Source organism: Stegodyphus dumicola, chromosome 2 (genome assembly GCF_044657685.1).
Source record: "Stegodyphus dumicola isolate Sdum_Otavi_A_Nest chromosome 2, ASM4465768v1".
NCBI classification, from domain to species: domain Eukaryota; kingdom Metazoa; phylum Arthropoda; class Arachnida; order Araneae; family Eresidae; genus Stegodyphus; species Stegodyphus dumicola.
In genome coordinates this window covers 289,585,744-289,610,803 of record NC_140769.1, presented here as the reverse complement: position 1 = coordinate 289,610,803, position 25,060 = coordinate 289,585,744, and the positions used below count along the sequence as shown (strand labels likewise).

Sequence of the window (25,060 nt, the reverse complement as noted above, 5' to 3'; positions counted from 1 at the left end):
TAACCAAAAATTTAAAGAGCACAACAAAGTATTTTTATAACATTAATCCCAAAATGAAGTTTTACAACTTTCTTAATAGTATTCACAACTCACAGCACTGCTTCTTTATTACCATTCAAAAATCAGTTAAACGTGTTCATGCGTTATACCCAAAACCTATTATAAATAGGAATGTTTGAACTTATGTTATTTATTATTAAGTTTTCATGGCTTTATTTTTTCATATTTGGGATACCAACGTTAAATGAAAAAACAAAGCTTCATTATGCTACTGAATGAATAGCAGTTTTTGAAAGATTTTCTCCATGTTTAGATAATGCATATTTAAGTAACGGAAAATGCAAATGTTCGTGTGCCTGGTTTTTCGGGCGAAGGACTATGATATTCAAAATTGGATGACTCTAGGTTACTGAGAAACATGCATACATTCATGCATATTATTCATTATTTAATGTCTTTAACGCTTTGCGGCACAGTGTGTCCGGTGTGGACACACCTAAAAACTTCCTTCTGTATGCACAGAAAAATTGAATGAAAAAGGATTTATAGGTTACTCTGAACCTTCTTTATTTATAGTAGATGGCAGCTCAACACAAACCAGCCCATATATCTTAGCCATGTTTAGTTTTAAGACCCTCATTTTTCAAAGAGATCTTCCAATTTTTTTTTTTTTAGGGTATAAAAGGAATTGTTTGAAAATAAATTTCTGTTATTCTTTTGGCTGTATGGTAATCTCCTTATTCTACATTAGTTTTAATGTTTAACCTTGAAATCTGAAATAAAATCAAACGGTAAACCCTAGGTGTGCCTAGACCGAGCTCACCGATAATCTAGGACAACTGAGAGTCTGTATTCTTTGTTTCTCTGCATCTCATCGGTCAGTTCATAGACAACAATGTTCGTTTCAGAATTCTTTTTGAAACTCTATTCAATCAGTGTGCCTACTTTGGGCACACCCACAGAATTAAACGATAAGTGCTATCTTCACAACTCTCTAGGCCTAGACTGCCGATCTTTTATTTTTTTTAATCAAAACTCCAACTTTAAAAGGTAGCGTGCTGGAAAGGGTTAATGAATATGCCAAACTTCAAAACGCGCCAAAATTTCAAAAAAGTCACGTATATATTAGGAAATTTTGAATAAAAACTTTCATTTTTTGCAGGTATTCCAATTTTGTCTCAAAATATATTTATGCTAGAAGAATGCTATATATAAATCTAATACATGTCAAGTCGCACTTTTGAGACATGGAAAACATAAGTTAAATTTCGACCATCGGTCCAATAGAGCAGAAGATATAGAACTGTCCCCCCTCCCTTTTCGGGGGGGGGGCAAGGTGTACATTAGTTAATATATAATAAAAAGCGATATTAAGAAAACCGAATAAAAATTCATGATTTCATTATATTTGAGTGCAATGAAATTCATAATGCAGTACAAAGTCCGAAATCCGGAATGGTCGGGACTTCAGCGATTCCGGATTTTTCTGGACAACAGATCATCAATTTAAATCTGGTAAGATGGCATGCAAAAATTATACAATTAAAAATATGAAATCATAATTTATGAAATAAAGAATAATTATGATCTAAAGGGTATCAAAATTTACAAAAAAAGCTCAATATTTATTTGTTTGCTTTATTAAACATTTCTTTCAATGTAAGTTGTTTAAATTTATGTTTAATGGACATCAAAACATGCTTTGCTTTGTAGATCCTTTGGCAAATCCAGAATTGGAAACTCTTTTCGACATAATCGAAAGTTCAAGCTTAGTTTTTATAAAATTCCCGTAATAATAACAGTCTGCAAAAAATAATAAGCTGGATCAAATTAGAAGATCAGGGAGCAGTGCAGTCTGCTACATTAATTGAATGATTATCTTTATTAATTAGAATCAATAAAGATAATTTTAGCCTAGCTTAATAGCGTCCATTATAGATTATTGGCTATGTATCACAAGATTGGCAACGAAAGCCAAGTTGTTTCGCTAAATTTTGTCTAGCTCCTATTGCATATTGAATTAAGCCTGAATTGTATTAGTTTAGCTATTTACTACACCTATGTTTATTTCTTGCACATGTTTCAAACTAATCCGAGTCCTGAATAAATGTTAAGGCTTTATCTAGGGCTGGGGCTCGATACCACCTGGTACAGTCTCTATGGGTTCTAAATTCTGCTACAAAGCACTTTCCTAAGTTCTAAATTTTCACCATGCGTAAACTTTGGATCCCAGTGCCTTCCCTAAATCATAAAAACTTCTCATCCCTTGATTTTGCCCCTTGGTGCTTCCCCAAATTCCAAAAATTTAGTCTTCCCTAAATTCTGTCGATGCTTCTGGGCTTATGGTGAATAACACATCAGTTATTCTTAATTAAAATAGCACTAAATGTAATCTTTTGGCCTATGAGTTTCATTAATAAAATCTATTTTTAGCATATGAAAAGAAATTTTCATTGAATTTTTTCTCGTCAACATTTCTTAGAGCATTTAAAAATCTATAATCACTGCCAAGCATAATGTTAGCATAAACGTTTGCCGTACTCTTGTTATTATTCAATTATTAATACAAAAAAAAGTTTACACATCACAGCATGAGTTATTACTGAAACTGTCATTTATTGATAAACATGCAGTGATGAAAGCAAAATATAATAAATAATGACTCGCCAGGTCGGCATCAGGGATATAAAATAGGTGAATGTTTCAGTTTGAGATGTATGCCAAGCAGATACTCAGCTACGGAGCCAATTAATCAATCTCACAAATTTATGCTTACATGATTGTTTTTCCATAACGAGGTATTTTATTTATTGCCTAAGTGAAATTAAGAATCGGAATTTTTAAGTGAAAATCTCCACACCTTTTATTATGGAAGGAAAAATCAAATGCACATGTGTAAAGCATTAATAAATAATAATAATAATAATAATAAAATGTTTGTGGCTTTGAAATCTGGCTTTTAGATCATTCCGGATAACGGACGTCCAGATTTCGGACTTTGTACTGTAAATGATAAAAAAAGTTTCATTGTGCAACAATGAACATTAACAAGTGCAGGTTTTAATGTACAAAACTTAGTACCACGTATTGGTTTCAAAAACCATATGAAATAATCACAGTAATCTACCATTAAACTAAAATGTAGACTACATATTGTGGGGTTCTGTTTATTTTTACTAATACTTATTTTACATTGTGAACCTTTCCTGAATTCCCTTAGCTTTCCCCCACATTGCAAACAAAGTAGGGTGAACGAGAGTATTTAGGATAAAAGGTTAGACGGTGTTTTTGCTATTGTGAATGCATGTTTAACCTTCCAGCATGCGCACTATGCACAAAGTTTACAACAAATTCGGTTTTTAATGCATACTTCTCGCATATGGCGGCTGAGACGTCTGAATGTCATTCTTATTTCTCCTTTCAACCCTTCCCCACATCATGGAATACGCCAACAGGAAGTCATATGACATTTTTGTTTTATTACTGGGCTTTTGCGCTATGTGGCAGCTTCTTCTTAAAAGTTACGACATGCGCATGGTTGTGGCTGAAAATTAGGAAAGTATTTTTTTCTCAAATATTTTGTAATTTTGTTATTAATTGACGTGTATTATTTTAATTTGTATAAATTTGACTCTATAATTTTTATATCGGTTTTCACAGGAAAAAAAAAAAAAAAAAAAAGTGCAACCAGCTGATTTTGCTTGCATTCTTCAAGAATTATCTGATGAAGAAAAAGAAGACAAAGAAACCTTTGGATGCGAGAATAATAGCGATAGGTGTAAGGAAAATATAGAGATAAATAATATCAGCTGTAAATCTGAACATTATATTTCAGATGATGATAGTAATAATGATATAGAAAAATGGAAGGATGATGATATATTCCACGGGTGGCCAAAGTGCGGCTCGCGAGCCTGATATGGCACTTGCAGACAATTTGTGTGGCTCATGCATATAAAACATATGTATGAAATATGGTAAACAAACTTTTAGAAAATCTAGATGTGTCCAAAAAGAAGTAATTAATTAGTTTAGACTCTTTTTACAAAGTTATCAGGGATCTCTTTCTATTTAGAACCTCCTCCACTAATTCTATAATGATGTAAATATGAATTTGTGGCTTTTAGAAAATCTAGATGCGGCTCTCGAACATTCCTGAAATCAAACGTGCGGCTCTTACTGACATAAAGCTTGGCCAACCCTGATATATTCTATGTTAGGGAGGATAAATCTTCTAAGTGGCAAAATCAGAAGTAGACAAACTGCTCAAAGACAAACAAGATGAATATTGTGAGCGTTATCTGGTCTAAAACACTATGCCAAGGAGGTTGTAATATCTTGTTATTTAATAAATAAGTATAATTATTGTTGAAGTGGCAACGACATATTTGTATCAAACCATTACTCAGCAACGAGAGATATTGTTAAAAAAAGATTAGTATTCTGAAGATTTTACAGCTAGGAGTAGGATGAAAATTTTGCCACTTAAGAATTGTATAAAATTTGTCTAGCACCGTGAACTAGAAATAAAATTTATGTTCTACTAAGAAGATTGTCTGTTTTGTAAATTACTGCAAAATACATTACAGTCTTAATAAATTGGAGGTTCCACTGAGATACTGGAAATTAGGAGTGCAATTATCAATTTCGATGGTGCTGGTCTCCTAATCCCAGAAATTTACTGAATTTTTTAGAACAAGTTTGCTAATACCAATTGCCAAGTTTTTTTTTTATTTCAAGGAGAAATGGATGTAAGAAGTCTGCCGTTATAAAGCCAGATTTTAAGCGGATCATTCAAAGGTTATCTTCTGTGCTTCTGTAACTTACGTCTGAGCAAAAACTGTCAAAAATAGGATACTGCTGATCTCTGAAGATAAGATTAACTTTTGGTTTTCTTAAAAAAAGCTTTTATTGAATTTTAATACTTTATTTCAGAATTATAGTTTATCGTGTAAGATTTTGTTTAAAATAACTGACCCACAAATTATTCAGCTTAAATTTATAATTGATATTCGTGGTAAAGAAGTATTTTGAAATTATTATTTATGCTTTACTTTTATTTGTATTGAAATTTTATGTTGATAATTGATATGTGTAAGCCATCCCGGCATTTATATATATATATATATATATATATAAACTGCTGAGTTTTTGAATTTGTTGCCAAGCAGGCGCGTGAAAATAGGTAGTAACGTCAAACTGACGTAGAGTGAATTGATTATACTGCAGAATTGGCAAAGTCTAAGTTCTCGCCATCCAGGCGTGTGGTAGATAGTAACGTCATCCCGACGTATTACAGATTGTATATTCTAAAAGTTGTATTGCCAAACTGGCAAAAATTGTTTTTGTTATTGCCAACCAGGCGTGGAGATAGATAGTAAAATCGTCAAACTGACGTTGGTAAAATTCCATTGTATTGCCGAACTGGCAAAGGTGTTTATATAGTTATAGCTAATGAGGCTTGTGAATAGTGAGTTAAAACGTCAACCCGACATAGTATTAAATTATTTTGTGCCAACCTGGCAAAGTTGTTTAAATAATTCTCTCCAATTGGTTAGTGTGAATTTCGTATTCGAGAAATTAAATCTCGCCAGAAATTATATATTTTTAATACAAGTACGAGCTTTTAGATTGAATTTCAAAAGGAAGCCTATTAAAAGTAACTTGTGTCAACATGTCATTCTTAGCTAGGAGTAAAAAACAGGATTTAAAAGCACTAGCAGAAGAGTTAGGTTTAACCGTGAAACCTGAATTTAAGATTGCTCAGTTGCATAAACTGATTACTGAAAGTCCCGATTATGATGAGGAGTTTACTTGAGAACTACTGGCTGCAATTAGAGGAGAAAGGGAACGAAAAGAAGAATGCGAAAGAGAAGAAAGAGAAAAGGAACGCAAAAGAGAAGAAAGAGAAAGAAGAGAAGAACACGAAAGAGAAGAAAGAGAAAAGGAACGCAAAAGGGAAGAAAGAGAAGAAAGAGAAAGAAGAGAAGAACGCGAAAGAGAAGAAAGAGAAAAGGAATGCAAAAGAGAAGAAAGAGAAAGGGAACGCGAAAGAGAAAAAAGAAAAGAAGAGCGAATTAGAGCCTTTGAGCTACAGAAACTTCAGCTGGAAGCAATGGCTGCCACAGCACAGCCGGCAGAAACTACGCAGTTACCTGAGCAGCCTTTAAAAATCAGAATTCACGATGTCATGCCACGTTTCAACCCTAAAGAAGATGAAATAAGTTTATTCCTGGTGTTATTTGAGCATCAAGCTAAAATAATGAATATACCTGCTGAAAATCAAGTGACTCAACTTATTTCATTACTGCCTCCTGACATTGTTCAGCTTATTGCTAGAGAACCAGAAGAGGAAGAGAAAAAGTATGAATATGTAAAAACTTTACTGTTACAACGATTTAAATTGACTGCAAAAAAATTTCGACAACTATTTAATAAACACCAAAAATCTACTGAAAGTACTTGGTATGATTTCTACTATGAATTAAAAAATTATTTAGAAGGATGGCTTAACAGATTAAACATTAAAACTTTTGAACAGCTAAAAGATCTCATGCTGGTTGATCAAATAAAAAAGCGTACTTCTCCTGATTTCAAAGAACATTTTATGGATCAATGGACAACCATCATTTCACCTACTGAAATGGTTAAGAAAATTTTGAAGATGTGAGAAAAACAATAAAACCGAAATTTTCTACCAATCAGACTGAGAAATTTAACAAAGGATCATTTAAACCGCGTTATGATAATTTTGTGAAAAAAATAAGAGCATCCACCTCATTTTAAGCATTCTGATAGATGGGATGATTCAAAATACAAGAAAGATCATCAGCAAAGGAATCAGTTCAAAAAAAAAAAAAAAAAAAAAAAAAAAAAAAAAAAAAAAAAAAAAAACAAGAAAATTTATATGACAAAAGATATTGACCACGATGTTTCGAGTGTGGATCATATGAACATTTTAAGCCTCAGTGTCCTCGCTTAAAACCAAATGAAAAGGTAAATTGCGTATCTTCAAATGATGATTTGTTAGAGACATATACAATTAACGGTTTAGTGAATGAGTATGAAATGCCTATTCTTCGAGACACAGGAGCCACTGTTGATGTTATTTCTCGGAACTACATAGATAACGCAAAAATGACTGGAGAACATGTCTGGGTACAATATCTTTTAAATGACCATTTAGTGTGTCTACCGTTAGCGGAAGTTGAAATTAATTGCGAACTTGGTCATATAAAGACAAAGGCAGCTGTTGTTACAAATGATCCAGGCAGATATGTATTGGGTAACAAAATTGCCCAATTGTTCAAAAGTAAATCATTCTTAAATTTAGGAAAAATAAATGCGGTTTTGACACGATCTCAAGTAAAAGGATCTCCTGAAGATGATCGAAGCAGAGAAATTGAAATGGAGAAACTAGAAGAATTGACGTTTATTGACACTGACGAAGATATTTTACCGCAAGCTGATGAGGAAGACAAGGAAATTAAGAAAGTGATTAATGTTAATTCAAAGGAATTAATTGAATCTCAGCATCAAAGCAGAGATCTAGCGTCATTGCTTAACGAAGCTAAAAATGAAAATTCCAGCAAGACAAATGATTTCAAAGTAAAAGAAAACGGATTGTTGGTGAAAAGGAAAATAGATAAAAATGGAAATGAAAGGGAATTAATTGTTATTCCTGAAAAATATAGGGATCAAATAAAGTCATTATGTCATGATAGCACATCTGGACATTTAGGCGTTGTGAAAACTAAAGATAGATTAACAAGATACTTTTACTGGGCTAATTGCTATAAAGAAATAGAAGAGTATGTTAAAACTTGCGATACACGTCAAAGAGTGGGAAAATCTAATGATAAAGCCAAAGCACCTTTGACTTTAGTACCAATTATTGCAGAAGTATTTTCAAAAATTAACTTTGACGCATGCGGTCCTTTACCAATAACACCGAATGGCAATAGATATTTAATTACAGCTATTTGTTTAGCTTCAAAATATCCGGATGCTGTACCTGTTCCTAATATTGGCACAACGTCAGTAATTGAAGCCGTGTTACAAATATTTAGTAGAATGGGTTTCCTGAAAGAAATACAAACTGATCAAGGTACCTCCTTTATGAGCAATCTAGCCATAAAATTTGTAGAAAAATTTGGAATAAAAGAAACTAGAAGCTCAGTACACCATCCGCAGAGCAACCCTGTTGAAAGATTTCACCGAACAATCAAACAAATTTAAAAAGTTTTATGTATCAAAGCAGCCCCTGAGTGGGAGAAGCAAGTTCCCGCAGCTCTATTTGCTTTAAGAACAATAACGCACGAGAGTACGGGATTTACACCTGCAGAATTAGTATATGATCGAAATCTTAGAACACCTGTAACATTATTATATGAACAATGGATGAATCCTAAAGACAAAGGAAATAATGTTGTTGAAAACGTTTTTCAATTGATAAATTGGTTAAAAAGATGCAAAGAGCTGGCTACAGATAAAATGCTGGAAATGCAAACCAAAAGAAAGGTGTGGTACGATCGTAAAGCTATAAAAAGAGAATTCTCTGAAGGGGATTTAGTATTAGTTGTATCAACGAATAAACCAAACAGACTAGCAGTTGAATGGAAAGGTCCTGGGAAGGTTGAGAAGAAATTATCCGAAACTAATTATGTTGTGAGTTTCGAAGAAAAAAATGACTTTAACCAAGTCTACCATGTTAACATGCTAAAACCCTATCATAGATGAGCAGAATCGGTTAACCTTATGATTACAGAAGATCAGTCTGAAATTGATGATATGGAGGAAAATTTCCCAACAATTGACTCTGAACCAACATTGTTCGATTTTGAGGACATCAAAGAAAACAGCTCCTTAAGTGATAAGCTAAATGAACAACAGATTCAAGAATTGCATGATATGCTGCTGAAGTTTTAAAAAATCTTTTCTAATAAACCTGGAAAAACTCATTTAATAACGCATGATATTCAATTGACAGAAAACACCCCAATCCACTGTAAACCATACAGAATGTCTCCTAGACAAACGGATATATTAAAAACAGAAATTGATAAAATGCTTCAGCATAAAATAATTGAAATAGGAGATTCAGATTACACTTTTCCTATGATTTTAGTAGAAGTAGCAAGGAGGGATCCAAGACCTTGTATCGACTATAGAAAATTGAATAAATTGACTAAAACACAATTCTTCCCCTTGCCTTACATCGAACAACGAGTAGAAACGGTAGCAGGCGCAAAATATATAACTCTTTTGGATTTAACAAAGGGATACTGGCAAATACCTTTAACACCCAATGTTCAAAGATTAGCCACTTTTGTTACAAGTTTTGGCACATTTAGACCTCTACAGATGCCTTTCGGACTTAAAAATGCACCATTTTCATTTAGTAAAATGATGCCGAAATCCTTCACGGTTGTGAAAACTTTGCTGTTCCACATTTAGATGACGTGGCAATCTTTTCAAACACCTGGGAAGAACATCTAAGTCACCTGAAAGCCGTTTTGTCCAAAATAAAGGACGCTGGTTTAACTATTAAACCAATAAAATGTAAATTTGCTCAAGATAGAGTAAAATATCTAGGACATATTGTAGGTCGTGGTATAAGAATGCCAAGTGAAGTGAAAGTAAAAGCTATTCTTGATTTTCCAGTGCCATCCACAAAAAGTCAAGTCAGAGCATTTTTAGGATTAGCGGGATATTCTAATCATTACATTCCCATGTTCTCATCTATCGCAGCACCTTTAACAGAAACTTTGAAAGGAAACTTAAAGAAAGGGAAAATAAATTGGACAGAAGAGTGCACAAAAGCATTTGAAGAGCTAAAGCTCAAAGGCCTGTACTACATGCACCTGATTTCAATAAGGAGTTTATTTTGCAAACTGATGCGTCAAACTCTGGTATGGGTGTCATTTTAGCTCAAAAAGATGAACGAGACAATCAACATCCAGTATTATACCTCAGTAAGAAGTTTACAGAAACTGAAAAAAAAGTACTGCACCACAGAAAAGGAATGCGCCGCCATAATATTTGCTGTAAAGAAACTTCAATGTTATTTAGACGGGCATACTAAATTCCTCATCATGACCGATCATAATCCCTTAGTTTGGCTCAAAAATAATGCGAGTCTAAATCCACGACTTATGAGATGGGCACTGGTACTACAACCCTACAATTACACGATCGTTCATCGAAGTGGTAAAAACCATAAAAATGTAGACGCATTAAGTCGTACTCCCTGGCCTGATTAAATAATTTGTTTCTCTATGTAGATAAAAAAAATATTTTGTTCCTTCCTCTCTTCCTTAGTGTATCTTATTATGTTACATCTTGTATTTCAATTCTGTATTGTGCTGATATTGTTGTTTTGAAAAAAAAAAAAAAAAAGTAAGGAGGGGGGAGAGGTTGTAATATCTTGTTATTTAATAAATAAGTATAATTATTGTTGAAGTGGCAACGACATATTTGTATCAAACCGTTACTCAACAACGAGAGATATTGTTAAAAAAAGATTAGTATTCTGAAGAAGGAGTAGGATGAAAATTTTGCCACTTAAGAATTGTATAAAATTTGTCTATCACTGTGAACTAGAAATAAAATTTATGTTCTATTAAGAAGATTGTCTGTTTTGTAAATTACTGCAAAATACATTACAATGTAAAGGATGAAATAGAAACATTTTTTAAAATAGTTGATATAAATATGCTTGATGAAATTTTAGAATGTACAAATAAATATATAAGTTTGCTAAAAGATAAAATACTCGAAAGACAGAGATTGTTACATATGATGGAAATAAAAAAAGGATACCATGTAAATGCGAAAGAATTGTTCTCAAGTGATGGCACTGGAATTGAAATAGCTAACTGAGATGTACTACAAGAGATTTATTCTTTCTGAGAAGTTATCTTCGATCCGACGATAAATCAACAGGACAGACGAATATTAAAACTAGCTTGGATTTTAAAATACAGTTATTAAATAATACCTTTTAAAATTTCTATAGTAAAATACATCATTGCTTTTCCACCTGACTAATATAAGTGTTTAAAAAGAATTTACTATCATTTAAATGTGACATCATTTGTATTCTGCAATAATAAGGTTAATATTTTATGTTTTAACAAACTTATTACCAATATTCACTCATTTCTGTCCTTTTTCGTGTCAAAAATGGTATAATAACAGATGTCATAAAAAATATGGCACACACGTGCTCATGTAAAATTGCCAAGTGCATGTGCTGGAAGGTTAATGGTTTCTACCTGTAGTTAAACTTAAAAGTGGCTACGCATTCTTGCGGTTGAGTTAGTATTCTGCCTGTGTAGATTTCTGAGTCTACCTGTTAGCTTAAATTGAATCGTGTAATCTGGCACTTCTCTTTACTTTAAATTTATTGTTACTTCCTGTTTTAAGTTCTCACTGCAAGTGGCCAATATTTCTTGTAATCACGCAATTCCGAGCCAAATGTTAAATATTTTGTGAACAATAAATGGGTCTTTTATACCCTTCCCTGGTTGTGTTCATCTTCAATCACGTGAGAGAATTCGCAGGTAACAACATTTGGGTAGATCTAGTCACATTTTAAGACTTCAGCACTACTACTAAATATCCGTAATCCACAATAATTGCATTTTGATTGTTTAATATTTAAAAAAAAAAAAAAAAAAAAAAAAAGATAGATTTTTATTAATTGCCAACTACAGTTCTATTGCTTTTCTTTTGGTATTTATACTTCCAAACACTACATAATTCAAGTTTTATAAATATTACAGTCATATATGTTATTTGTTAGATCATTATCTCATTTTAAATAAGAATGTTGGAACTTAGGTTTTTCCACTATGAAATGCAAATAAATTAAGCACTTAGTTAAATACTGATTATAATCATTGCTATCTTTAGAACCAGTTATAGCAGTTTCGTGCTATGTCTTCTAAGTGTCGAGGTACACGAAGGTCACGAGAGAGCCCAAGGACCACTCTCATCTCGTGTCTGTCTCCGATGCAAGCACTGTGATAAGCCAACATTACGAAAATGGGCCTTTTAACCTTATATGAAATTTTCCCGTGGAGGTATTGAGAGGATTTTATTTTTATTGCTGACAATGAAGACACATCAAATGAACCATGATTTCCTAGAGGAAGAAAATGCTTGGTGTATTGAGAATACGAAAAAGCACACTAGGGCTATCTGCCTAAGGCGAGGGATAACTTCATTGAGGACTTTCTAAGGGAAACTGGCTCTTATACATGCTAAACATCGGGGAAAACCCCGAAAACGCCCATGCAGCCAGACCGTTTGCGGGATTTGAACCTCGGACCGAACTACCAAAGTTCAGCGATTTTTAACGCTCGGCTGCCGGTGGGCCTAGAAAATATTTGCTATGGCTAGTGATGGCACTGTAATACAGAACATGTTAGAGATATTCAGAATATACGTTTAGTAAGACTCGCTTCATGACATCAACATTCTCTCAAGACCCTTAAGGTATCAAAATCGTCACTTTCAGAACAATGGAATTTGATTGGAAATATGAAGTGTCATTGTTTCAGTCATTTTTAGTTTTATTTTCACGGAATAAAGCATTTACTGCCATTGTTTATTTTCTTATATTATGATTAACTTTTTCATACTATCTGTGGGATTTGACATTACATGTAATTTGTATTTTATAAGTAATTTCACTTACTTTTATTAACTCCATGTTTCTTGGCCATTAATAATTATTAATTTGGAAGTGGAAACAAGAGAGCTTATTTTACACAAACTTTTATAACCATTACAATATTAACAAAAGTCGAACAGAAAATACTGCACTAACCATTGAGTTAAAAACAGATGGAAATGACACTAAATATATATGTGGGTTCTTTAGTTTCGAAATCACAATTCATATTCAAACAAAACACATTTAATAAAACATTAATACATCTATAATATAGTTCATCTATTAATACAAAATATATAACATCGTTTATCTATTACCACGATATCTATAACATCTTATATCTATTAACATGGCAGCTATAACGTCTTACATCTCTTAATACCCCATCTATATCATCTTGCATATCCTCTCATAAAACAAAGGGGCGAGAGTTCTATCAATTTCACTCGTGCAGTCAACAGCTAAAATTTAGACAGCGCACGAGGAAAAATAATAAGCTATGGATTTAAAATCCCACATATATAAAACATTAAACTACTGTATATGCTAAAAAAAAAAAAAAAAAAAAAATGCTATCAATTACCTGAGTTAAGAACAACTTCCGCAGAAGCCTTCACTGCTGTCACACTTTTTAGTGCCTGTCACATTTAGAATGCTGTATAAATTATTTTTGCATTGAAATAAAAACAGTTTAAGAGCAGTTTATTGCACTTCGTATAATCTCTAACATAAATATTCTTCTCTTTATCACAGTTCACACCAGTGTGCTTTTATGAGAAATCTGCACTTGTATTGATGTTTGCTTACCGGAAAAAATTCTCTCTTACACCAGAGCTTCTGTACAGCTTTACACAATGCAAGTAACAGCCTATGGGCCACAAAAGTGGAAACATGTATAGTATAGATGCTGGTCAAGAGAAGAGAGTCTTTAAGTGCTTGATGTTCTGAGCAGAGCAAGCTACTCTATGCTGTTTTCAAGCTCTTTTTATGGCTGTGCTATCTCAGTGTTCTCAGTCTCCCGTGGATTAAACCGAATGAGTGTGCAGTTAATTTTGTGCTGTGTGTGCTAATTTTCAGCTGTGACTTTGGTTATTAACATATATGATGGAGGAGAATGAATTCCCTCCGCTCAACAAAATGGATGCTGCTGCTGCTGTTCGTAATCACGTGGTAGGGCTACCTGATGAAATACATAAATATGCAAATGCATTGCTTGATGATAACTGGATTGAATTACTAAATGAAATACTCAATCTTTAAATGATTATGTCACTGTTGCTCAACAAATTAGCATACTACAAAATGCCATTAGTCAGAGGAATTGGGATATTGATGAGATACTGGCTAGTGCTAAGACTGAAGATGAAAAACAAACGAAACTTAGTTGTTTTCATAAGAAAAAGGAATCCCCAAGGACTCGTACAACTGTTCAAAGGTAAGCATGAATCTTTTGGTGTGCTCAATTCTGAGGAATTTTTTTTTTACTAATATTGCTAATAATGTTATTTCTCTATGTGCTAAAAGTGCTAAATCAGATAAATGCAATGTTAAAACTGATGTAAATTGTGTATCTAATACTCATTGTGTTGGGAATGTTGAGAACCCTGAGCCAAAAAGGCCTTCCAAAAAATCTAAGCGCAGTGGTAATGACATACAAGAAGCTGATTTGTCAAAGATGCTGATTTGTCAATCTGCCCAGGTCTCTTGAAATGATCTTGCACTATCAATGTTGAATTTTTCCTTTTATGCTAGATTCATTTGCGAGGGTTTCAAGACATGGAGTAGAGAAAAGCACAAAATTTTAAAATGATGCATTAAATATAAATTGATCATATACTAAAATGAGGCAACATTATTAACCAATAGCAAGGAATTGGATTTTCACGAATCAACAATCTATGGCTACCAAATGGGAACAGAGGATAGCAGTAACCATTAACCCAGACATCTCTTTGCTAAACTTCTAACTTTAGACCTCATGTGCTCCTTTTCGGCTTTATCGGGCTTATTCTGGCTCATCGCATGTGAATAAGCTTGGCTTCTCTACTAAGCTTTCGTGTTTTGTTATATTATCAGATCGCACGTTTTTCCGTTATATTTGTGTATTCTGTTTATATATTACACTAGAATTATTCATAACAGGATGCTGAGATGTGAAAAGTGGAATCTATTTAACAATGAAAGTATTAAAACTCACTGGCAGTCTGCAATAAATTTGAATTCATTTAGCAAACATTAGCTGCTTCAACTTTGGCATATTCTTTGCTGTGTAACGAGTAATATGACTGGCCCAAACAATTGAAATGTCATAAATTGGGTCAATAGATATGTATATCATTTCTGTGGCGATAAATGAAAAGCTTATATATAGGCTTCGGCCCTGTGTCAGTGGCATTATGCGATCAGTTAGTAAGTGAAACGTTCAAGACTAAATACTTATTTAAACTAACTAAACAAACTAAAATACTCATTTAAATTACATAGTATCATTTTATTGTGGTTATTGATTAAGGAAGTAATATTTTAGTCGCATGCCGGCTGATGAGGTTCTGCATGCTGACTGTGGCACGCATGCTACAGGTTCGCCATCACTGGTCTATAGACATAGCCCAGGTAGAAAAGCAAAACTTTTTATAGGAAATTAGATGAATATTCATTTAGACTGACATGAGAAATATTATGTATTTTCTGTACATTTAAAAAGTGAAAAAATATGTTATATAATTGTACAAAAATATTTAATGTTCCAATCTGATTAATTTTAATAAAATTCAAAATGAAGTATATTGACAAAAAAGAAAACTTTTCTACAGCAGTTGTCTCAAACTGGTGACCTGCAGGCTGCATGTAGAAGCAGTTTCACACGGCTTGCAGAAGTATTTCCAGCAATTTAATTACCATTACTTTGAAGACAAAGTTCAATATTTAAATTTTTCAGCGTGCAGTTTTACATTATTTTACTTATCATTAAAAATAAGTACAAGAATCGGAAAAAAATTCACAATGGAACTAATTTATTTTTAGCTTATGTAAGTTAATCACTGATTCAACATACTACAATTATTTGGAATAAGAAAGATGTTTGTGTTTGTTTGATGCTATGTTTGAGGCCACTGCTCTCAGATGACAACATCAACAAAAAATCAAATGGATAATATTTAGAAAAGTTTCATGAAAATTATACATACTCCTTTTATCTGTTTTTGGAGGGCTTGGTCCCAGTAAGCTTAAAAAAAAAAAAAAAAAAAAAAAATTATTATTTGACGTTTTAAAGGAAGATGTACTGATTTTGAGCGAAAAAAAAGCTCTTTTTGCTACTGAAATTATTTGTTTATTTGTATACATATATTTTCAGGCAAGAGCAATTGGTGACATAATAAAATTCAAAGCTGCAGAAACAACAATAAACACTCTTTTCTTTAAAGGAATGACAACTGCTGCGTTAAAGAATTAGTTATCAATATGATTTTAAGTTTTATTTTTGGGAGACTAACTGAAAAATATATCATTATATTAATATTACTGCGACTTAAAACCAATTACAAACATCTTAAATTTTTTTTTTTTTGGGGGGGGGGGTAGAGAAACAAGCCTAATATTGTGGAAAGCCAGATAACAGCTGTTTTCTATGTTAGAAGTATATACCTTACATTATGTAAAATTCTGATAAATAGAAACACAATTTTGATAGCAAATTCTAATCTCTAAAGCAGTGGTTCCCAATCTATGTTATGTACTTCCCAGAGGCTCCTTAATCAATCCAGGAAAATAATGCTCGGCTGTTCCTCGGAATCACACCATACCAGAAATTTCTCGCTCCGATACTCAGGCCTTCCGGAATTCCCAAAATCTGCTTGAAGCTTCTCAAAACTTAGTCTCAAATAAATAGATTTTTGCTGTGAGTTTTGCTGCCTGTGCTTAAATAAATACTGTATATTCTTGTGAATGTTATAAATATGGTGTATCCACCACTATCTGTTAAAAAATTTACTTTTTATTATTGCAGCCTATGGAGTATAAAATCAGGAGGGGTACAAAATAAGAATGCATGTGAAGAACACCTCTGACATAGAACATCTTTATTAATAGGAGGATGGATCCCTCTTTTTGACACACTGTATGCAACATAGAGCAGAAGCATTTGATGGAATATCAAGCCCTCTTGTGAAGCAGTACCTAATTTCGAAAGCATAACTGTAGGCAAATTTCAAGCACAAAGCTTGAACACCCAATAGCCTCTCAAATCTTTATTAAATGCTCATGCCAGAGGATGAAGGAGGGCAGATACTATATTCTATTTCATAATTATATACTTCAAAGGCCTGCTTGAAAAACCAAACCTAAAAAAGGGGACAGTGATCTTGCTACGTAGTTGATCTTCAGAGAATAACGTATAAAGGAAAGCATGGATGTGATCGGTCTGGATATTTTGAATTTCCCGTGTAAAATGACAGGTGGGCAAAACTGCAGTGGAAATCATACATAGAAGCCATCACTTTCATAACTCATAGTCAGCAAGACATAAATGATTTTCTGGGCATTCTCAAAACATAAATGCTAAATGGAATAGAAAATAGAAGATTTGGAAGGTAAAGAAGCTGCATGATTTTAACTGCACCACCCCCCCCCCAAAAAAAAAAAATCTGCTTATTCTTTACAAATTGGTGTTTAATAATAATCTAGAAATGATTAATTTGAAGAAAATGAATTAATGAAGCTGTTAATTTTAAATCTCAAAAACAACTGACAGCTGATGCTGCATCAGATGGTGAGATATCTCCAGATATTGCAACCAAAATTACAGTTTTATAAAATTTACATGTATTTATATACTTACTTAAAATAGGATTCTCTCTTTGAGGATGTTTTAAAACAGGTTTTGGATACGGATATCCATGAAATACACACGTAATCAAAACTAAAGATTCTCCAGTAGCTGCTAAGTTTAGAAGCCTTAGTGCCTTATAAATTCGCTGCTCCAAAACCAGATTTCACTTTAGTACAAAAAGGCATTTTAGTCCTTCTAAAAGCTGCTGGAGTAGCTCTCAGCATATGGTAAAACAAATCGGATGGGTCTTTGGTGACCTTGCGACAACTACCATTAAATTAAATTCTGTCACTATTCCAGACAACTATCCAATTAGGCATCAATATGATTTTACGTCAAAATTAAACAATAAAGAAAATTTTCTGGCTTTATGCCTCAAGTGTATGACCAGATGCCAATGAATAAAGACGCCATACCCAAACTGGCAATAGTTATTCCTTTTAACTCCATGGCATTTGCTTTAGGTAATGCTGCGCAAACTATGCAAATTTTGTCAGATTTCAGTTACTATTTTCTATATATATGTATAGGATATTTTGACTGCTTCCTCATCTCTCAATGAATATGTCATTCATAAAGAGTTTTACAAGAGATTAAAAAAGCCTAATTTGACTAGCAACCTTCCTAAATGCGCATTTGCTTCAGAACGTGCTGGCTGTATGGTCGATTTCGTGGTTTTCCCCATGTGTAATGGTATACGAGCCAGTTTCCCTTAGAAAGTCTTCCATGAAGGCATTCCTCCCTTTTGGCAGATAGCCCTTGTGTGATTTGCCATAATTAAATAATTCAATCCAATCCAAAAAATTTTTAAATATGTACAAAGTTTTTAAAGAATTTCATTCTAATCCTTAATACTGATTCAATTCAGAATCTGCCAATAAATCCAGAAATTCTTTTTCAGTCATTAGTGAATCATCATAAATTTCATCTCACGATTTATCACAGCATTATCTTTACTTTGATAGACTACATCATATCTTCTCATATGGGTAACGTTTTTTGGTTGAAAATAATCAGGGGGGGAAGGCAACTTATTGCTGAAATGCCTTTATAATATACTTCAAACTTCTCTTTTTAAATAGTAGATGGCAGCATATCACAAGGAGACCCAGAATTTTCATTTATGATGTGTTATTAAAATCCACTTATTTTCTATATTTTTTGGCAACGCAAAAAAAAAAAAAAAAAAAAAAAAAAAAAAAAAAAAAAAAAAATTGTTTGAAAAAAAATTCTGTATAATTTTGATGGCTGTACTCTATATCACTTGTTATATATTTTTTTACATTTTTCATACAAAAAGCATGTGCAGAATCATTAAATATAATGGGGTGTTCCATTAGTGGCAACACTGCGCCTTTAGCGATCTCATGCTATTACGCATCAGAACATCCATCTTAGGAGAAAACATCTGTTGTATATGTTTTCTATTTACATTGTTTTGGGGGGAAATTTTGTGAGTAGTTTTCAGGTGGGAATTTTATCAGCAGCTTGAGTCATCTTTACTTAGGGAAGCTGCACGAATTATTTTGCTATCGCTTTTTAGTCTCATTCCCGTTTATTTATAATAATTGTGTAGATATTTTTTGTGTGTGTATAATTTTTAGCTTATTTTTTTATTGTTAATATTAATTGCAGTTAATTTTTTTTTATTATTAATTTTCCATAAATGGCAGGAAAACTCTTTCCGAAGAGGAAAGAATTTCTTTTTCTCTTTCTTTTTACTTGGAATTCTAAACATATTGTTGCACGGAACAGAAGCCACACAAAACAAGTTTATTGTTCAAAACCTGCAAAGTTGGTTTTGTACTTTTATCAAAAAGATGCGACATGTTTTGAAAATTTCATGAAGCTACGAAATCGAAAAATGTGTAAATATTTTTGCATATACATATATTTATGTATATGCAAAAATATTTACACATTTTTCGTGAATATACATATATTTATCTCATTTATCCATATATATTCAAGAAAGTTGTGTATATCCAGAAAACCATGTATACAGCTATAATACAGTGTTTTTTTTTTTTTATTACTATACATAAGCTTCTACTAATTTCCGTGCTTCACTGCAATTCTCGCTTAGTCGCTCTTTTAAGAGCTCTGGTGGCGCAGTGTTCCACCTCATGGAACACCCACAGAATTGAAACGGTAAGTACAATTTTTACAAAATTTTATCTGTATACTCCTTTAGGCGTAGATAGACTGCATACAAATTTTCTTGTTGAAATACCGATTTTAAAGTGTAGTGCACCACAAAGAACTATGAATTTATTTTGCTAGCCTAATTTATTTCACATTGCTAGTCTTCAGTATTACATGAACTTAAATCAAAAGATAAAATTTCTGCTGATAGCCAAGAAGCCACAGAATTTTAAAACACGAACACCAGACATGCCTTTTGTTCACAGAAATTAGAATTTTTTAGAAAAATAAGTTTGCTTAAATTTTCTTGAACCTCAGTTCTTATTTCATAAATGAGGCAATAACTTGCTTGTCTCTAGGACAAATACATCCTCAGAAGAGGGAAATAATCAAAAATTGTATAAATTCATTAACAGATGGTTTCAGTGCATTTCAAACATCATTATATTCAAACATTTATAATCATTACAAGATTAACAAAAGCCAAACAGAAAATAATGCACCTTGATTGTGATAAAAAAGAAGAAAATCAAACTAAATATATATAAAACATTAAATTACTACATATGCCAAAAAAATTACTATTAATTACCTAGGGAGGCTGCACATTGGAGCATGCCCTCCGCCTCTTTACAGAGAGTTTTAATCTTTTCAAGATTCTGAAAAGGATTAAAATCAGAATTAGAGCGCTGCATATACATACTATATATTTACATTTAAATAAACATATACATTTAAATAAATTTTTTTTTACATTTAAATAAAAACTTCAGTGAATTTGAAAGCATTTTATTATACTTCATATGATTTCTAACACATATATTCTTTGCTTTGTAATAGTTTACACCACTGCACTTTTATGGAAAACCTGTACATGTATTTGTGTTTGCTTACCAAAAAGCAATCCTAAAAAGAGTTTTGCTCATACCAGGGCTTCTGTACAGCATTAGACAATGCTAGTAATAGCTTGCAGGCCAAAGAAACTGGAAACTTATATAGTACAGATTCTGATCAACAGAAGATAATTTTTCAAAACAAACTGCATTTCAAACCAATTCATTAAAGCGTTGTTTCCTGAGCAGTTCTGAAATAAAATTCATTACTCCAGATAATGGAAAGACAGGCATAGGAAGCTGATTAAAATACAAATTATCTCATAAAATGAATGATTCTTACAAAAACCTGCACACTTCTATTATTTATTGTAGTAACAGCAGATTTTTTAGTCTTTCATCGCAGAATCCAGGGTCAAAAGTATTTTGCATTAAAACCTCATATGATGAGCCATACCAAGATGGAAGGCTCACCAGCAGCCGAGCGGTAAAATCGCTGAACACTGGTAGTTCGATCCGAGGTCCGAATCCCGCGAACGAGCTGGCTGCATGGGCATTTTCGTGGTTTTCCCCATGTGTAACGTGTATATGAGCCAGTTCCCCTTAGAAAGTCCTCCACGAAGGCATCCCTCCCCTTAGGCAGATAACCCTAGTGTGCTTTGCCGTATTCTCAACACACCACACCACCAAGATGGAAAGCCAGTATCAACTGATAATACCATCCAACATTCAAGTAAACTAAAGAGGTAGCCTCCGAATTTGGCTGAATTGATTCCAAGAGATAGAACGCATTTATAGACATATTGATCAACATCATTAACAAGTTCAAACTTCAAAAGAATGACCCTTATTTGCTAATAATGGTACCTCTGAACAGGTAATAAACTGCCACATTGCAAAGAAAGCTTCCAATGGCTATAACAAGAAGCTTATGCAAAGAATTTACATAGGTCTTTTCCATGTGTGGAGTAGGATTGAAGATACTGGACTTAAAAACTCTGAGACTGGACAAATGCACAGTCAAGCTTTCTTCCCCAAGAAATCCAGATTTAGCCCAGAGACAGCTAATCCATGACTGCTGACATGGAGAGAAGGCAACACTCAAACACAATCTAAAAAACAACTTGTTTAGCTGAAAGTAGCATGTTTGTTTCAGGATATACGGATGTACTGATTTCTACTTCATTCAGAATGAATCTCCTCCCTGATGGTCCAAATGTGCAAAACAGAAATTCTTAAAACTTTGATAATGCCCTGCACTGCTGCCAACAGTGATTCCATCTTTTTTATACATGAAACTGGCCAAGTTCATGAACTTCAATACATACGGAGCAAATAACAGGACATATGTAATGGTGCTCAGATCAGAATCCATCAGAAAATTAAAGAATAATATTCTTACGAACTGCATCTACTGCTTTTATATAGCTTATTTTGTTAACCCTTTGCACTCACCAGCAACTCGAGCATGATTTCAGCTTTGCCAAATTGAATTTGCAGATAGCGTCTTCCCTTCCAATTTTCTTTTTGCATATGTATTGGTTTCACAATTTCACAAGTTTCACAATTCATTAGTGAAAAACAGTTTAAAAAAATCTATTGGTTGTTTTATGTTAGAAACTATTCATGTTTCTGTGGCCATGAATTTGGTATAAATAAGCATAAATTGTACGCTTTGGCCAGGTATAAATTGTACGCTTGGAGGCACTTCGTCGTAGTCTCCACAAAGTACTCATGTTGAACTACTTGCACCTTCCACAGGTTCACTTTCAACTTCTCTTTTACATCACTCTCAACTTCCCTGTCACTCTCTATAATTCTAATTTTCCGTCCTCTCACACCTCTTACTGCATCACTGTCTTCTCCACTGGATTCGTTCGTTTCGCGGCGGACTCTGTCGGAAATCGCTGCAAGTTGGTCATCCAAAGCAGCAAAATCGAATTTGTCCGAACTCGAGCTGATCTGATCTTCCTCCATATTTTTAGGGTAAAACACTATTTAATTACTATATTTACTACCAAGACTGTTTCAAGCGAATGCTGAGACTAACTAAACTGAGCTAAGATTTGGCAACAATGTCAGTGGAGCCTAGTCCATGAAAAGACTTCCAAGAAAAATATCTTATCTCACATCGTAAGTAAGGAGATTGCGTTACAAAAGACCATAGTGTCGTAGCAGCGTCGTTCGATTTATGACTTCAAATCACTTGGGTGCCGCAGCAGCGCCGCTCGAGCTACTAACCAAGTTAAATTAAATTTTAAGAAAATCTTTAGTTGAATTATGAATTTAAAAATCAGGAAAACTCAGATAAGCGGCACTTGGCGCAATTTTTTCCGCCATCTTGAATCGTTATATCCTTGGGAGGAATTTTTTGACGCCTAGAGGGAAATGGCATCAAAAGGCACCTTTCTGAAAATTTCCTCTCAACCCAGAATAAATATTGTGGAAAAATACTTTCTTCTTAAGGATCTGCATATACTTGCAGAACCTTACTACATATTAACATACTGTAGAAATGCACTTATTTTGGATAAAATAAGATGCTGTATGGATTCTATAGAAAAAAATTTTCATTTAGCATTTTAGACTCAAAACACACAGATTTGTAGAAATCCCCATTAGTGATGCTGAAGGTTTATAAACAATTTACAGTTACAATTCTACTTTTGCGGTCACCCAGAGAGATATTTATACAAAAAATGGAATAGTGTTGAAGATTAATGCAGTTTTAGTGTTAAAAATTCCAATTCACACTGGTGTGTTTAATATATTTTGTCAAACAATTTTTGGCATTAAGAGTGTGTTGTGAAATATGTAAAAAAATATTGTTATCATTAAATACAAGGTGTCTAAAATGCTATCAGATTAGAACCATCATTTACTTCCAATTCTGTTGCAAAAAATAACTTACTTGGAGCACTGAGGCAGGAGACTCTGCCCTTTTTCTCTTTTTCCTGTTGCCCTATAAAAGGAACAAATATATTTCGAAACAACTATTACAATAGTTAGTGCATAAATTACAAATAATTCTTATATTTACAATCACATATCAAAACCTTGAGATTACAACATGACATTTATGTTTATGCTGCTATATTGAGATCACACATTCATAAAATCACACAATTGTATTGCCATTTCAAAAACTGAGTTTCTCTTACTAATAGAATGGCATGCAAAACACATCTCTAAATCACAAAACTAAATAAAACAAAGGAATTCATAATTTTAAATAAATATCAGTAAACTATTTAAATATATAAAAGCAACATTTTAAAAACTCTCACCACATAGAATCCTGCAGTTTTTCATTGCAGTTACAGAAAACCTAACTGCAGTTAAAAACATCATTGCATAATCTTCGAGATATGTATAAACAAGATATGATGGAAATTCTGAAGATTTAGTTTCATATAATCAACATTAGTCTTCAAAATATGTTGTGTCCCATATATAGAACCTTTTACAATGTAAGAAATACGAGGGCCATCCAGGAAGTAGATTACGTTTCCGTCTGTGTCCGCTAGGGGCGGGGCTAGCGCGGCCATCTTGGGGTCAGAGCGTTGCGCAGCTCAGTCTGCATCTAGCCATGCTAGTGAGAGGTTCGTGCTGTGCTCCGTTCAGATACTGTGACGGTTTGAAATGTCTGCGTTAATTGAAAATCCCGCGAGCTGTGCTCAGTAATAAGGTTTCTGACTGCAAAAAACTGTAAACCGATAGAAATCTATCGGCAGCTTCGTGAAGTGTATGGGGACAACATTATCACTGAAGATGGAGTGCGTCAGTGGGTCATAAGATTTCAAAATGGCCGAACCAATGTTCACGACAAAGATCGAAGTGGGAGACCCAGCATAGTGACCGCCGAACTTCTCGAAAAAGTCGATGCTAAAGTCCGTGAAAATCGAAATTTCACAATAACGGAACTTTCTTTGAGTTTTCCACAAATTTCGCGAAGTTTGTTGCACGAAATCATCAGCGAAAAGCTTGGTTACCACAAGTTTTGTGCAAGATGGATTCCAAAAATCTTGACAGAGGACCACAAAAATCAGCGAATGGCTGCAGCGTTGAACTTTTTGGACGCTTACCATAAGGATGGTGACTCTTTACTCGATCGCATCGTTACTGGTGACGAAACATGGGTGAAACATGTGAACTGTGAAACAAAATTGCAATCAATGCAGTGGGGGCACACAAGTTCTCCCCAAAAACCCAAGAAATGCATGCAAACAATGTCGGCAAGGAAGATGATGGCGACTGTTTTTTGGGACAGAAAAGGTGTAATTTTGGTGGACTTCCTGGAAAGAGGCACTACAATAAACTCTCAAAGGTATTGCCAAACTCTCCAAAAACTCAGAAGAGCAATTCAAAACAAGCGCAGAGGAATGTTGAGCTCTAAGATCTTGTTGATTCACGACAACGCCCGGCCCCACACGGCAAATGTCACTCGTAAAGTTCTTGAATCTTTTAAGTGGGAGTTGTTTCCTCATCCGCCGTACAGTCCCGACCTGGCACCGAGCGACTTCCACCTATTCCCAGCAATGAAGAAGTGGCTGGCTATGCAGCGTTTTGATG

The 25,060-nt window shown here is 33.6% G+C and overlaps 1 protein-coding gene across 4 annotated transcripts in view; it reads right to left on the bottom strand.

Annotated features, from left to right (window-relative positions):
* The window catches only part of LOC146999027 (uncharacterized), a 60,608-nt gene that overhangs the window by 10,277 nt on the left and 25,271 nt on the right, over nucleotides 1-25,060 (bottom strand). For 2 of the 4 annotated variants that reach the window (XM_085812249.1, XM_085812248.1), the window contains exons 3-6: nucleotides 23,400-23,450; nucleotides 20,248-20,314; nucleotides 15,871-15,908; nucleotides 13,266-13,320 (exon numbers count right to left, since the gene is read on the bottom strand). In XM_085812249.1, the coding sequence (XP_085668375.1) occupies nucleotides 13,266-13,320; nucleotides 15,871-15,908; nucleotides 20,248-20,314; nucleotides 23,400-23,450 (211 nt within the window). The remainder of the gene's footprint in view (nucleotides 1-13,265; nucleotides 13,321-15,870; nucleotides 15,909-20,247; nucleotides 20,315-23,399; nucleotides 23,451-25,060) is intronic. The other 2 variants (XM_085812250.1, XM_085812251.1) reach the window with 2 other exon arrangements.